At 41.8% G+C, this 14,972-nt stretch overlaps 2 protein-coding genes and 1 pseudogene across 4 annotated transcripts in view; 2 read left to right on the top strand and 1 right to left on the bottom strand.

Moving 5' to 3' along the window:
• Positions 1-9,417, top strand: part of LOC100144974 (uncharacterized) — a gene marked incomplete in the record, with an annotated part of 26,993 nt that extends 17,576 nt beyond the window's left edge. The window contains 5 exon segments of the mRNA NM_001126540.1: positions 4,261-4,401; positions 6,204-6,355; positions 8,128-8,363; positions 8,934-9,167; positions 9,180-9,417. Coding sequence (NP_001120012.1) covers positions 4,261-4,401; positions 6,204-6,355; positions 8,128-8,363; positions 8,934-9,007 — 603 coding nt within the window.
• foxred1 (FAD-dependent oxidoreductase domain containing 1) overlaps positions 5,907-14,972 on the bottom strand; it is a 25,108-nt gene continuing 16,042 nt past the window's right edge. For 2 of the 3 annotated variants that reach the window (XM_012965927.3, XM_012965928.3), the window contains exon 12: positions 5,907-6,315. The gene's annotated coding sequence lies outside the window, so the exon portion shown is untranslated. 3 annotated transcript variants of the gene reach the window in all.
• Positions 9,667-10,450, top strand: LOC101730586 (annotated as a pseudogene).

The raw sequence follows: 14,972 nt of genomic DNA, 5'->3' as shown, positions 1-14,972 counted from the left end.
GATTTTCAGGTATTTCACCAAAACTAGCAATTTTGGGAAAGCACTGCGACTCTGTAGTTTGGAGTAGAAAGACATGGGTACCAATTTTGAATTCGCCCGAATGTGTACTTTCCAAAAATATATGGTTTTGGGGGGTCAATGTATTTTTGTGTGTTTTTACCCCACAGAAAATGCAGTAATCGTGTTGAATTTTCAGTAGCTAAAAGAGACCTCTGGGGCAATCTCTATGCACTGACGTCCTTATGGGGTCTCTAAATGCCAGATACAGTGCTGATCCTATGCACAATGGGCATCAAACTGTTCAGCGGACCCTAGGCTTTCATATTTAGGGTGTGTTTTCTTGTTACCTAATGTTATGTGGGAGATATGGTGCTTGAAAGTGGAAGATTTGATGTGATTTTCAGGTATTTCACCAAAACTAGCAATTTTGGGAAAGCACTGCGACTCTGTAGTTTGGAGTAGAAAGACATGGGTACCAATTTTGAATTCGCCCGAATGTGTACTTTCCAAAAATATATGGTTTTGGGGGGGTCAATGTATTTTTTTGTGTTTTTACCCCACAGAAAATGCAGTAAACGTGTTGAATTTTCAGTAGCTAAAGAGACCTCTGGGGCAATCTCTATGCACTGACGTACTTATGGGGTCTCTAAATGCCAGATACAGTGCTGATCCTATGCACAATGGGCATCAAACTGTTCAGCGGACCCTAGGCTTTCATATTTCGGGTGTGTTTTCTTGGTAGCTAATGTTATGTGGGAGATAAGGTGCTTGAAAGTGGAAGATTTGATGTGTTTTTCAGGTATTTCACCAAAACTAGCAATTTTGGGAAAGCACTGCGACTCTGTAGTTTGGAGTAGAAAGACATGGGTACCAATTTTGAATTCGCCCGAATGTGTACTTTCCAAAAATATATGGTTTTGGGGGGTCAATGTATTTTTTTGTGTTTTTACCCCACAGAAAATGCAGTAAACGTGTTGAATTTTCAGTAGCTAAAGAGACCTCTGGGGCAATCTCTATGCACTGACGTCCTTATGGGGTCTCTAAATGCCAGATACAGTGCTGATCCTATGCACAATGGGCATCAAACTGTTCAGCGGATCCTTGGCTTTCATATTTAGGGTGTGTTTTCTTGGTACCTAATGTTATGTGGGAGATAAGGTGCTTGAAAGTGGAAGATTTGATGTGATTTTCAGGTATTTCACCAAAACTAGCAATTTTGGGAAAGCAGTGCGACTCTGTAGTTTGGAGTAGAAAGACATGGGTACCAATTTTGAATTCGCCCGAATGTGTACTTTCCAAAACTATATGGTTTTGGGGGGTCAATGTATTTTTTTGGGTTTTTACCCCACAGAAAATGCAGTAAACGTGTTGAATTTTCAGTAGCTAAAGAGATCTCCTGGGCAATTTGTATGCACTAACTTCCTTATGGGGTCTCTAAATGCCAGATACATTGGTGTTCCTATGCGCAATGGGCATCAAACTGTTCAGTGGACCCCTGGCTTTTATATTTAGGGTGTGTTTTCTTCGTACCTAATGTTATGTGGGAGATAAGGTGCTTGAAAATGGAAGATTTGAGGTGATTTTTTAGAATTTTCATAATTTTTTATAGAAAATGCTAAATTCAGTAAAGCATTGCCGTTTGGTACTTAGGAGTTGGAAGACATAGTTACCCATTTCGGATTCGTCAGAATGTGTAGTTTTCAAAAATGTATGGTTTCCTGGGGTAAACCTAATGTTCCAGGATTTTTGGCTTTGGAATGTAAAGTGTGCCGTATTCTGCTGTAATGCTTTGAAAATTTAGTAATTTACTGCTGGGAGTTTTTGATCTATAGAAGTCAGAAATCTCAATAAAACTATACATATCAGGTATTGGCACGTTCGGGAGACATGAGGCTTTCCAAATCAGTTGAATTTTTGTCCATAAAATAAAATGTGTTTCTGGTAGAAATCCTTATATCATGAAAAATTGCATTTTTTCTTTTTTTTTTTTGTATTTCAAGCTCTAAATCTTGTTCCAGAAGTGGAAATACACAAAAACTCAGGTAGATTTGGAAAGCTCAGGTTCTCCTGAAAAAAACAATGTATAGTTTGCCTACCTAAACTTAACCCTGCCCCCAATAAAAGCCCCTACATTGAGAGAGCACAGAATGTTCACAAAACGTCTGGCACTGGGGGGAACTGAAATGACGAATTCGGCTGGCACTTAAAGGGTTAATGTTTCAAAGTATTTTTTATCAGACTTAAGGTATGGTGATCCAAAGATCTATTTTTAGAAAAACCCCAGGTCTCAAGCATTCTGGAATATAGAATCTATATCCATACTTTTCTGTTACAGTAATGTTACTCTTTTGGTACCTGTACCAAAGAAAGCTCGAGTAACATTATTGTAACAGAAAAGTATGGATATGGATGCTAGTTTTAAAGCCTAAAGTATACCCACATATTACATATTAAAATTCTGAAAATCTTATTGACCGACTGGTTTGGATATACCAAGCATGCCAGGTGTTTTAGTTCTCTCAATTATTTAGACTGTTGTTGCCAACAAAGAAAAGCAATAAGTGGGCAAAGGAACTGCTTCCGCACTATTTGTATAGTCTGCACAGGCCTTGCATTTGATCTGACCATTGGCATGGTCAAAATTATCCCAATTTGGCCACCGACTTGGTGGGCAAAGAGGTTGACCCAGCAGTTCTTAACAATTATGTTTAGCTTTTTGCTTTACCTTCCTCTTAGATGGATAGTCTGTGACTCCAAGAGAAACTATTTGGGAGGAGCAATGCCTGTTGTACAGTTGGTACCGTCCTTTAAGTATAAAAGGGATTGTGCTCCAATTGAAGACTGTGCTTCAATTGAAAGTTCCTCTTATTTAAAGGGGTGGCCTCTGGTGCGCTACCCCTCTAATGTACTTGTACAGAGTAATCATGTCCCCCTTGCAATCGCCTTTTTTTCCAGAGAAAACAACCCCAACCTTGACGGTTTAACCTCATAGTTTAAATCTGCCATCCCCTTTACCAGTTTAGTTGCACATCTCTGCACTCTCTCCAGCTTTAGTAGAATTTATATTATATCAACCAAAGTGCATAACTTTGCACTTTTCAATACTGAAGCTCTGCAATGTGGCAGCATCCTGCATGGAACTAGTTTTGCACAATTTAGTATTGTCAGCAAAAATAGAAACAGTACTTTCTATGCCCACCTCCAGGTCATTTATAAACAAGCTAAAAAGCAAAGGACCAAGGACTGACCCCTGCGGTACTATACTAACAACACAAAATGCTGTTTACCACCACTCTCCTTCAGCCAGTTCTCTATCCAAGAACAATTATGTTCAAGGCCAATATCCCTCAATTTTATCATTAACTTTCTGTGTGGTACTGTATAGTGATCATATTATAGGGATTGCAGTATACCCCTTTAAACAACAATGTAGGGGAGTATATAGCAAAGCAAACCAAGAACAAACTATGTATAAACATTTGCATGGCAAATTGGAGGTAATATGGCTTTATTGCAAAATGGTCTAAATTCCTTTGAGACAGGTGCACTTATTTCTTGCTCACTCATTAATGATGCACAGGGTCGGACTGGGACGCCGGGAAAAATCCCGACCCTTGCCGGCGCGTCAAATTTATGCGCTCGGGGGAGGAACTCGGGTGGGGGCCCTGCGAAGGGGGTTAGGGGGGCCCCTAAGGGGGGGGGGGGTGGTTGTTAGAGAACGCGCCCGGCTGATTGCACCTGCAGGGCCCCTGGAACCACTCCGACCCTGATGATGCACATTATAATAAGATAGGTGGTAGTCAAGAATCACAGGTAAAAATCTACTGCAATGATTCTTTCTAATGCTGCTTTCATTATTCCAATATTACTGGCTGTAGCTCAAGCGAAATCTGTCAGCTGGTTGATTTAACCATCTGGACAAGACCGATCTAGAGCACATCTAGGAGTCAGGTTTGAAATACACAATTCACAGGTATCCGTATTGATAAATGTGTCAATTGTTAAATGACGGTTACTGACAGCCTGGTAACTTTCTATATACATGGGGAAAATTTTCAGGGAATCCTTCAGAAGTCTTCAGTTCAATATGTCTTCTGTTATTAAAATGCACTTTGCATTCAATTTGATCACTGTGATTTATTTTTACATCCCTACCCTTAGGTTAGGAACACCAGCCATAAGTTTAACACTGGGCTTTGAATCAGAGTAAATTCTGCAATTTCTCTGACCCTGATTTTGTTTTTGATTCTTCTCTCTCAGGGTAGAACGGGTTACCCATTCATAGATGCAATTATGACACAGCTAAGAACTGAAGGATGGATCCACCACTTAGCTCGACATGCTGTTGCTTGTTTCCTGACACGGGGGGACCTCTGGATATCATGGGAAGAAGGACAAAAGGTCTGATTGAATATCAAAACAAAAATTTTACTTGGCATCCCTTTAACATAAAATCTTATGGCCCAAAACTTCACTCATGGAGAATCCAATATTGAACAGCGACGGGTAACTTACACTAGATTTTTTTTTTTGCTTCAGATTTTTCCTCTTCACTTATTCCTACAGTAATGGTTGATCGTAGCTGGTAAAAAGTTTCAGTAATAAATAGATGTTTCATAATTTAGATTAGAATATATATATTTTTTTTTTAGTAGAGTCTGCAGCTGTCTGTTTTTTGTTGGAGGATGATGGTTGGAGCATTCTGAATCAGATAAGTGCTTTATTCAAGTAGTGCAGTGCTGTCCAACTTCTGCGGTGCCGAGGGCAGGAATTTCTCTAGAATACATGGTGGAGGGCTGCTAATGGAAGCCAATTTGACCACTCCCCCTTTAAGCCACACCCACTTCAAACCACACCCATTTTATCACAATGGTGGCAGTGCAGCAAAAACGCAAATGCTTGGTCCTCACTGCAGGGATATCAACTGTCATTCATATGTGAAAGAATTATATTATGTCATGTTAAGACATACCCTTAAATCCATATGCCTCCACCTCCCCCGTGGATAGCACAGCAACCCCCATCACATAATTACACATTTTAGGGACCATTTAATGGTGACAACTGCTGACAAACTCCCAGAATAAACCCCTGCTAGGTTCACCTCCCACAGGCATCATAGGGCAGGCAGAGTATGGCACACACAGGCAGCACTTTGCCTGCCCTGTTACCTGTTTGTGCCACACCCTCCCTGCCCTATGCTGCCTGTGTGTGCGCCATACTCTGCCTGCCCTACCCTGCCTGTGTGTGCCATACTCTGCCTGCCCTACCCTGCCCATGTGTGCCATACGCTGCCTGCCCTACCCTGCCTGTGTGTGCCCTACTCTACCTGCCATATGCTGCCTATGTGTGCCATACTCTCCCAGCCCTATGCTGCCTGTGTGTGCCATACCCTCCCTGCCCTATGCTGCCTGTGTGTGCCATACTCTGCCTGCCCTGTCTGTGTGTGCTATACTCTGCCTGACCTATGCTGCCTGTGTGTGTGCCATATTATGCCTTCCCTATGCTGCCTGTGTGTGCCATACTCTGCCTGCCCTACCTGTGTGTGCCATACTCTGCTTGCCCTACCTGTGTGTGCCATACCTACCCTCCCTGCCCTGCCTACCTGCACAGGCAGCACATGCAGCTGAGGTGTGAACAATGTGGGTAATTACAGCCTGAGGTGTGAACACTGCAGGGGGTGAGCAATGCAGGGATTAAAAGGTGTGAACAACACAGGTGATTACATTTTCAAACAATACAATTCCAGCCTGAATCTAAGGTGGGCCCAGTTAATCTCAGTACTGATACCATTTAAAATTTACACAAAGGTAAGCCATCAAAGCAGCCAGACAGGTGGGGGGGCCACACAGAGGGGGGTCGCAGGCCGCCAGTTGGACAGCACTGGAGTAATTCATTGTGTCCTATTCTGAGGTGTAAATTTGTATATTTATTTTGTATTCATTACAGTATTTGTTCCATCCGCGTGTGCTATGAAATGTCATTGTGAAATTGTGCATTCATGTAACAATATAAAAATATATAAATACAGATAGTAACTGATTCTGCCCGTAATAATAAAAACTATAAAAGCAAAATTGTTTTGTTTTTTTTTAAGTCCAGAAAGAGTAAAGCAGCTTAGGCACCATTGTGCTTTCCATTTGGTGTTTTATCTTAAGATACAATTCCCTTTTCTGTCTGACATTGTTGTTCCTTTGATTTAGGTCTTTGAGGAGTTGCTCCTGGATGCAGACTGGTCACTCAATGCAGGAAACTGGCAATGGCTGTCTGCCAGCACCTTCTTCCACCAGTTTTTTCGTGTATACTCTCCAGTAGCTTTTGGAAAGAAGACAGACAAAAATGGTGATTATATCAAGTGTGTATACTTACTATTCCAGACCAATAAAGCAATTGAATTTAAACTTAACAATGATTATATCTGTATTCACAGAAATAGCTTTTACATTGCGTATATCAAGGGGTTGGTTTTTAATGATAAAACTCAAAATGATGCCTGCACACACATAATTGTAAAATTGGGACAATCCCTCATGGTTTAATAATATCCATACCTCTATCAGGTGATGAAGCAGTCACTGAGTGACTCATGAGAGGCAGAAGCTTGTACATAACATACTAGGGAGATATATAAAGCAAAACAGATGGAAGGGTGCACTCTCTGGTGTAGTAAGTTTAAAATGATCTATTTAAAGATAAAATATTGCACTTATAGATTTCAGTCTATTACAATCGCTCATTAGAACATGTCAAAGCATAGCTCAGACCAACCCGTTTTGTCCAGTAAAGGACTTCTTTCAAGCTTGCAAACTAACACTAAAGGTCATCATGTATAAATAGTTGGGATGCACCCCCGAATCCATCCCGATGGATCCCTAATAAATAGCTGCCGCAAGTACGCCGAATTGGAGTGTGTATACGGAAATTGCCAATAGGGCAGAAATAGTACTGGGCATGCTTCAGAATATCCAATGTGCAAGTGTGTCCACATTTACCCACTAAAAAGATGGCCGGTCATGCAAAGTAAACCTAAATGCGCGTGTGCCAAACAGTGGAAAGGATCCACCAGTGGGCGCCAATACAGACCTTTCTACAATAATCCAAAAACAACGCAGTCCTAGGCATCTGTGTTATGCGTCAAAAGACCAAATCTATCGAGTTGCAAAGACTGCATCTCAGAAAGTAACTCGGTTGCAAATAGGGTTGAACTATTTATTTATCTACCTGACTTTGAGATAGTTACGCTATCTTTATAGCACCCCCATGTTTTTTTTTTTTTTTCTGTACCAGAGATGGACATTATTGAAAGCTGTAATACAGTATATCCTAAGTAGATACTATAATTTCCTGATAACTGTAAATGTCTAACTCATAACAACAGTTTTCTCCATATTCATAAAAAGTAATTTGCATAAATAAAATTATGGAGAAAAGAATGTCCTGTGAAGACTATTTTAATTGACTAAATTAAAACTGAGGAGAAGCACCTATTAAAATGATATTTAAAGGAGAATAAATGTTAAAATTAAGTAAGCTTTATCTGAAAGGTCTATATAAATACACCAATAAACACTCACAATACCGAGAGCGTTTATGTGTTTTTTATACATATACATGAAACGCGTCTTCATGCGTTAGGTGGAGACACATTTTAAAGTCTAGTCATTTATTAAACAATCCGAATTGAAAACTAAGAACATGAAAACCACATTTTTCAAAATCATAAATGAAATAAAGATTGTTACATTTTGCCTAAGTCAACTCCTATTGACCTCTATAGGACCTCAACAGCATTTATATATGCAAGGTTATAAGTGTTTTTCGTGGTTTTTACACATTAAAAATTTTATCCCACAGGGTTCATCTCATACTATTTCTACATAATTTGTATTTTTGTCTGTCATTTACTGACACAAGACTCTTAATAAAGGCTTGTTTAAATATTTAGAGAAAGGGTCGTGAATTGGATGATGATGTGGCACATGAGAATGCAGGAGTTATTTATGTATTGCAAAGTGTAGCATTCTGGTCCAGTAATAATTTAAGTCAAGTTGCAGCTGGGCTTTATTTTTTTTTTATGATTTATCTTAAATTAGGTCAGTGCAAATGCTTTTACTTTTTTCTTGCCAGGAAATATTTACCAATTCTGAAGAAGTTTCCAGCTGAGTATATCTATGAACCATGGAAAGCTCCTCGCAGCCTACAAGAGAGGGCAGGCTGCATCATTGGTAAAGACTACCCAAAACCTATTGTAGAACATGATGTAGCAAGCAAACAAAATATTCAGCGTATGAAGGCTGCTTATGCCAGGAGATCAGGATCTACTGCGGAAGTGGACAAAGATTCAGGACAGAGTAGCAAAAATGGTAATGGCATCCCTTTCTTGAAGAACAGGTTGTGCTACACAAATCTTTTAAATTATTTGTATTTACTTTTCTGTGTATAAGAATTTACAGATATATAAACAGTGCATATCCCAAATCACATCATGCTTAAATTAAATACCTCTGTGTTGGATTTTAGTTAATAAATATGAATTGACTCCCTACACACATATAACAATGGCCTAACTAAAAGCTACTGGGCCCCACACCAGTCATCTGCACTTTACATTATTTATCTGTGGCTCCAGCGATATATAATGCATAACACATTTCCCTGATTTTATACCGTTTTTTCTGGTCCCTTGAAAAAATGTAAAATGGGGGTTCTACTGTAATGTTTTGTAAATTATACACTGTAACATATGTAGTAATCTTTTTCAGATCACTGTATCTGTGACACTGTTCATAAAACCAGGGGTGAATGATTTATGGCATAATACCATCTCTTGCAGCCTAGCTATAACTATCACCCTAAAGAAGCTTACTATTTAAACTATAGTATCTAATTTGCTGACACATTTTCCTGTTGTGCATGTCTTTCTTGTGTTGTAGGGGCTAAGAGGAAAGTGGCTGGAGGACCATCTGTGGCCGAGCTATTTAAGAAGAACAAATCCAAAAAGGACTGATTTACAGAGGAAAAGGGCTTCTATGATTTAAAGACTTTCTGGTGAATGTTACAAATAATTTAGGATTATTAACAGAGCACTTGGTCACCAAGCAATTAAAAACAAAGAGAATATGGCTTAATCAGTTTTGTTATGCTAACAAAAAAAATCATAAAATTCATATGAATTAATTAATTTTTTCAACACAACTGCACTTTCTGCATTAGAATAGACAAAATTCCAGGGGTGGCTTCTTGCTGCTGTTTGAGGCAATAATCTTAATTTGCCTCATGGCAGCAGTTGCCCGTTAGTTAATGCAGCAACACTCACTTTTGTTTAGAAGACTTTCCTTTGTTACATTCCTGGCATTGCACTGTCTGTTTGTCATAACTTATGGGAATATATATTTCAAATAAAAATATCATGATGCAGCTATTTATCTCTAAATTATAGACCGAGGTGCTCTATTGCAACTTTTGGGAGAGTTTTGCTGTCCTGAGAGGTGGTACTACAAGAGGCAATTATGTACACTATACAGACATTACAGATGCTTTATTTTAAATCAGGTAAAAGGTGAGAGAATTCTACCATTTATCAGTCTTCAGGGGTGGGGGTGGGACTGCGCAAGAATAGGCTATGATTATTTCACACTGCTTTCAAAGCCCAAAATGTGCTGAAAATGTAACCCTCAGCTTATACTCGAGGGCCGCGGGAGCGCGGGATGGGATAGAGCAGAGACCCGGGGCCGTCTGCTCTGTGACCTGCGCTGGGCTCCTTTGTCCTGCTGCGGACCCTGGTCTGGTTCTTGCCCCGCCGGGCCCTCTCCCCACCAGGCTGGGCTGCAGCTACAGGAAAGCCTGGAACCGGGCGTGCGATTGGATCGCTACCCTCGAGCGGAGGTGATAGTGTGGGTCCTAGTGCTGGAGGATCGCGTCTCTGCGCTGCCTAGGGCCGTGTCCTGTGCCTCTCTGGCTTTGGCCGACGCTGGAATAGAGATGGTTGACCTGGCGCTCGGATGTGGGCTAAGCCGCGGCCCTGGTGGGGAGCTTCTGCTGGATCCGGATGATGATGATGAAGAGGATGGAGTGGGGGGACCATGAACCTGAGCCTCTTGCCAACCCTTAATCAGGTCAGTGCTTGGGCATGTGGGGATTAGTGTGGGGCACACCAGCTCTGCACCCCTTGCTTTCCCTCATCCTACTAGTACAGCCACTAATCTTCCCATGTGCCAGTGCCCTAAAGGACAATGATATACTGAGCAATTACCACCATCAAGATTTGCTGCTCATTGGGTGGGTGCCATGCCATTGTTCTGAGAGGGCAGTTATCCAGACCTTTCTGCTCAGGCACCATTGCAGCTCATAGGCTGCTGCTGAAAAATTAAATATATCAAATTGGCTCCCGTGCGTCAGTCTCAATAATCATGCTCTGAAATTGATTTAATGATTAAATAACCCTAGGCTTTTCCAGTTTTCTTAGGTAAAATTAGGTACCTCGGCTTATATTCGAATCGGCTTATACTCGAGTATATACGGTATCTCTTAAAACACTGTCACACATGCTAGGTGAATGCTTTTAAATGCGCAAGAGCATGATTTAAAGTGTTTTGTCCCTCCTCCAAAAAATGTTCTGCCCACATGATAACCTTCTAGACAATCTTCTGTTGACATTTGAGACTGTACTATGGCCCTGTGCACACACACTACTAAAGGGAGGGGGATCCATAATGAAAAAATGCAATTTTTCAACAATATACATTTGTACATTTACAGTGGTTTTAAAGGTATTTGTAAATGTAATATTGATATTTAAGCAGTATTTGTCTTTCTGCAACTCTAGTTTTGATCATTGAAAAAGGGTAGCAGATGCCAGTTCTCCTCCAGACAAAACTCCAATTCCAAAAAATGCCTTGAATACTTTCTTATAGATTTCTTAATCAGCTTCCTTCTGCTACATTTTTCCAAAAAGCAAAACCAGCAGTGCAGAGCCTAGAAAGGGAAAAGCAATTTCAGAGATAATATAGGCCAGTAGCACCAGGAAATATTATAATATTATACATCATACTGGGCAAACCTGTAAGTGTAAAAATATTTAATATTTTCTTTTAGGGAAATTGCCCATGGGTGGTTCAGGAGCAAATTGTTGGCATGTGACATTGCTCAAAATTGCTCCGTCTGTCTATTTTAATGGCAATAACAGGCACTTATGGGTGAACCCATGAGTTGTTGGTTAGATGCTCTGAAATGCTCATTATGTTTCCGAGAGACACATGCCTGACCCCCTTGGTCCAGAATATTATTATTATTAACAGTTATTTATAAAGTGCCAACATATTCCGCAGCGCTGTACAATAAGTGGGTTTCATACATTGGACATACAGAGTAACATAAAGCAATCAATAACCGATACAAGAGGTGAAGAGAGCTTTCCATTGAAACTGATAAGTTATTCTCTACAGTCTATCACCTGCCTCTCAAATATGGACTTTCTTTGCCAACAAAGCCACACAATTGCCCATTGTGCTTAAACAGTCATAATGGCAAGAGCTAACAGATTGGAGGAAGGTCCGTTTATAAAACTCATTTCACCTTCGCCTACATATGCTCCTTCATAATAAATTAACATTTAAAAGGTAACTATACTAAGCTGCTGATCTTCGCACCACACAAGAACAGTTAATTTACTACAGGACTAACCTTGCGTTACTAGTTAACCAATTAAAATGTTAATCAAACATTAGCAAGAGCTTAAGCTCAGTTTTAGCTTAGCCCTAACAAAGAACATTATGGGGCAGATTTATCAGAATTCAAATTCAAGTTTGTACCGCAACTCAAGTTTTTAAAGGCAAAAGCTGCAAATTCAAATTTGAGTTTTCAAAGATTAAATTTGTGATATTTATTAAAGCACAAAGCATGTCAACCAAAAAATATTTTTTGCCTAATAAAAGCAAACATAAATTTTGTAGTATACACATTACACATTTCTCTGCCCTGGTGGCTCTGACTTTTGAAACAATGTAATTCAAGCCAGCAGTGTCAGACCTGTCTTTGTGGGAGCTGACATGATTTTTTTAAACAAAGTTGCAAAAATGAAACCATGACTTAAAGGAAAACTGTACCCCAAGAATAAATACTTAACCAACAGTTTATATTATGTTTAGTGACCTATTAAAGCAGTGGTTCTCAAGCTTCCTAATGCTGCGACCCTTTAATACAGTTCCTCATGTTGTGGTGACCCCCAACCATGAAATTATTCCTAAGACCAACGGAAATATGTTTTTTCCGATGGTCTTAGGCGGCTCCTGTGAAAGGGTCGTTCGACCCCCAAAGGGGTCCCGACCCACAGGTTGAGAACCACTGTATTAAAGAATCTTGCCAAACTGGAATATATGTACTAGTAAATATTGCATGTGGCTCACGACCCACTGGGTGTGGCCCCCCACCTGTCTGGCTGCTTTGATGGTTTACCTTTGTGTAAACTTTAAATTGAATCAATACTGAGATTAACTGGCCGCCTGCATGGTTTACACCTCGGATTCAGGCTGTAATTGCCCTGTATTGTATAAACATGTAATCCCATGTACTGTTCACATCTTTTAATCCCTGCATTGTTCATCCACTGTTTTTTTCACACCTCAGGCTGTAATCATCCACATTGTTCATTAATTCACATCACAGACAGACTGTAGGAGCAGTGCAGCATTGTGTCCCTTTATGGACTGCCTGTGTGTGCCATACTCTGCCTGCCCTATGCTGCCTGTGGGAGATTAACCTGGCAGGGGTTTGTTAGCAGTTGGAAAAGGAGATTTTGTGATAACTCACCGTTAAATCCTTTTCTCTTAGGACGTCTGTGGGACACAGGGACCATGGGTATAGTACAGGTATGGGACCCATTATCCAGAATGCTCGGGACCAAGGGTATTCCGGATAAGGGGTCTTTCCGTAATTTGGATCTCAGTACCTTAAGTCTACTAAAAAATCAATAAAACATTAATTAAACCAAATAGGATTGTTTTGCATCCAATAAGGATTAATTATATCTTAGTTGGGATCAATTAAAAGGTTCTGTTTTATTTCTACATAGAAAAAGGAAATCAGTTTTAAAATTTTGAATTATTTGATTAAAATGGAGTCTATGGGAGACGGGCATTCCGTAATTCGGAGCTTTCTGGATAACGGGTTTCCGGATAAGGGGTCCGATACCTGTATCTACCAGCAGGAGGCAGGACACTAGAATAGGAAGAAGAGGAAGAAGCCCCTCCTCCCTGGTACTATACCTCCCGTCACTTCCTGACGAGGTTTGGTAAGGAGTGGATAGAGGACCACGTAGTGGCCATGCAGACTTGGTCGGCTTAGGCCTTGTTCCTGAATGCCCAAAGGGTGCCAAAACCCCTAGTGGAATGAGCTTTATGCTGAGAGACGGTGACTTCCCTCTGGTAATGTATGTTCTGCGGATGACTTCCCTAATCCGGCGAGATATTGTGGCTTTTATGGCCTGAGAACCTGTCTGGGTCCCAGACGGCAAGTGAAGAGGGAGGCCGATTGACGTATGAGCTGGGTCCGGAATGGTTAGAGATTCCGAGCCCCAACCGGTGAAGGGAGTGTAAGGCCACTTCCTTAGAAGAAGATGGTTGGGGGCAAGGACGTAATGAAGATGTCCGTGTAGGAGGAACCATCTGGGAAACAAGTTGGGAGGAATTCTTGGTTAGGTAAAGGCGGAGATGGGAGAACGAGATTAAGGTCCCAGGGAGAATTGGGATCGCAGAAGGAGGTACCCGCGGGGCCCCTTGAAGAAGGATGGCTATGTTAGTAGCCAGTCGTTGTTGAAGGAGGCAAGCAGAGCAGATTTGGGATTTAAGGGATCCCCGGGAAAACCCAAGTCGAAACCCTATGAGGGACATAATCCGCGAGACGAGAGAAACCTGGACGAATGACCAGAAGAGTCGCACCAGTCCTTAGGGAATTTCCAAACACAGTGGTAGGTTCCTGGGGTACCGGTTTCCGGGCCGCCATCTTAGTACAGATGAGAAGTCGGGTTCTGAGGAAGGTGCCAGGATCTGACTTGCTGAGAGGCACCGTCGGTGAACGAGGCCCTCCGGCTAAGGAGGGGGCCACTGGGATGACTGTGCATGTCTCCCACAGTTTTTCCTAGTGACTCTGGCAGAAGGGAAAGGGAGGAGCAGGCACGCAGTATGCAGATCCCGTGGCCGTTCGGGGGACTGCCATCAGGACTAGGGGGTTCCGATACCTGGCCATGAATAGAGGAACGTGCGGTTCAGACGAGGAAACATGCGGTCCACTTCTGGGAGACCCCATCGGCCCACCATGTACTGACGCTTAGGAACTTGGGGGCCATCTCCTGGATCCAATTGTTGCTGACTGGCTGTGTGGATCTTGAGTCTGTAGTTTTGACCAATTGAGAATTCAGTTGACTTCCTGGAAGGTTTGTCAACTCCGCGTTCCACTTTGCTCATTTTGACAGGTTATCGTGAGACTTAGTCTGGCTGGACTAAGTGGCCTGATCTCCTAGGAGGTGAAGGGTAGCCAGGCAGGCTGTCCAGATCTCCCGAATGTGGATCGGGTGCCGTGTTTCCGAGGCGACTAGGCCCCATGAGCCAAGGCTGGTCCGGAACTAGGCCTCAACCCTTTAGGCTGGCGTCCGAGGCAGGAGCCGCCATTGTGGTTCAAGGGGACCCACCCCCTGACTGATGAGATGAGTCGAGGCACCACATGAGGGAAACTCACGTTTTGGGTAGGATCTAGATCCTTGGGAAAGACTTCAGCAGTTCCACAGATCTAGGATGTTCCACTGCAGATCGCGTAGGGGAGACTGTGTGATGGAAACTGTGGGAATAGAACTGCATCTGAACCCAGTGAACGCATGGATGAAGTGCGAACAAGACAGTGTGTGAGAGGCTCATGCCGAGTGTCAGATTTAGTCCGAAGGGGAGGGCAGTAATCTGGAGGAGGAGCTTCTGGACCGTAGG

The sequence above is a fragment of the Xenopus tropicalis genome, chromosome 7 (assembly GCF_000004195.4).
Source record: "Xenopus tropicalis strain Nigerian chromosome 7, UCB_Xtro_10.0, whole genome shotgun sequence".
Taxonomy (NCBI): Eukaryota; Metazoa; Chordata; class Amphibia; order Anura; family Pipidae; genus Xenopus; species Xenopus tropicalis.
This window is presented reverse-complemented; position numbering and strand designations above follow the sequence as displayed.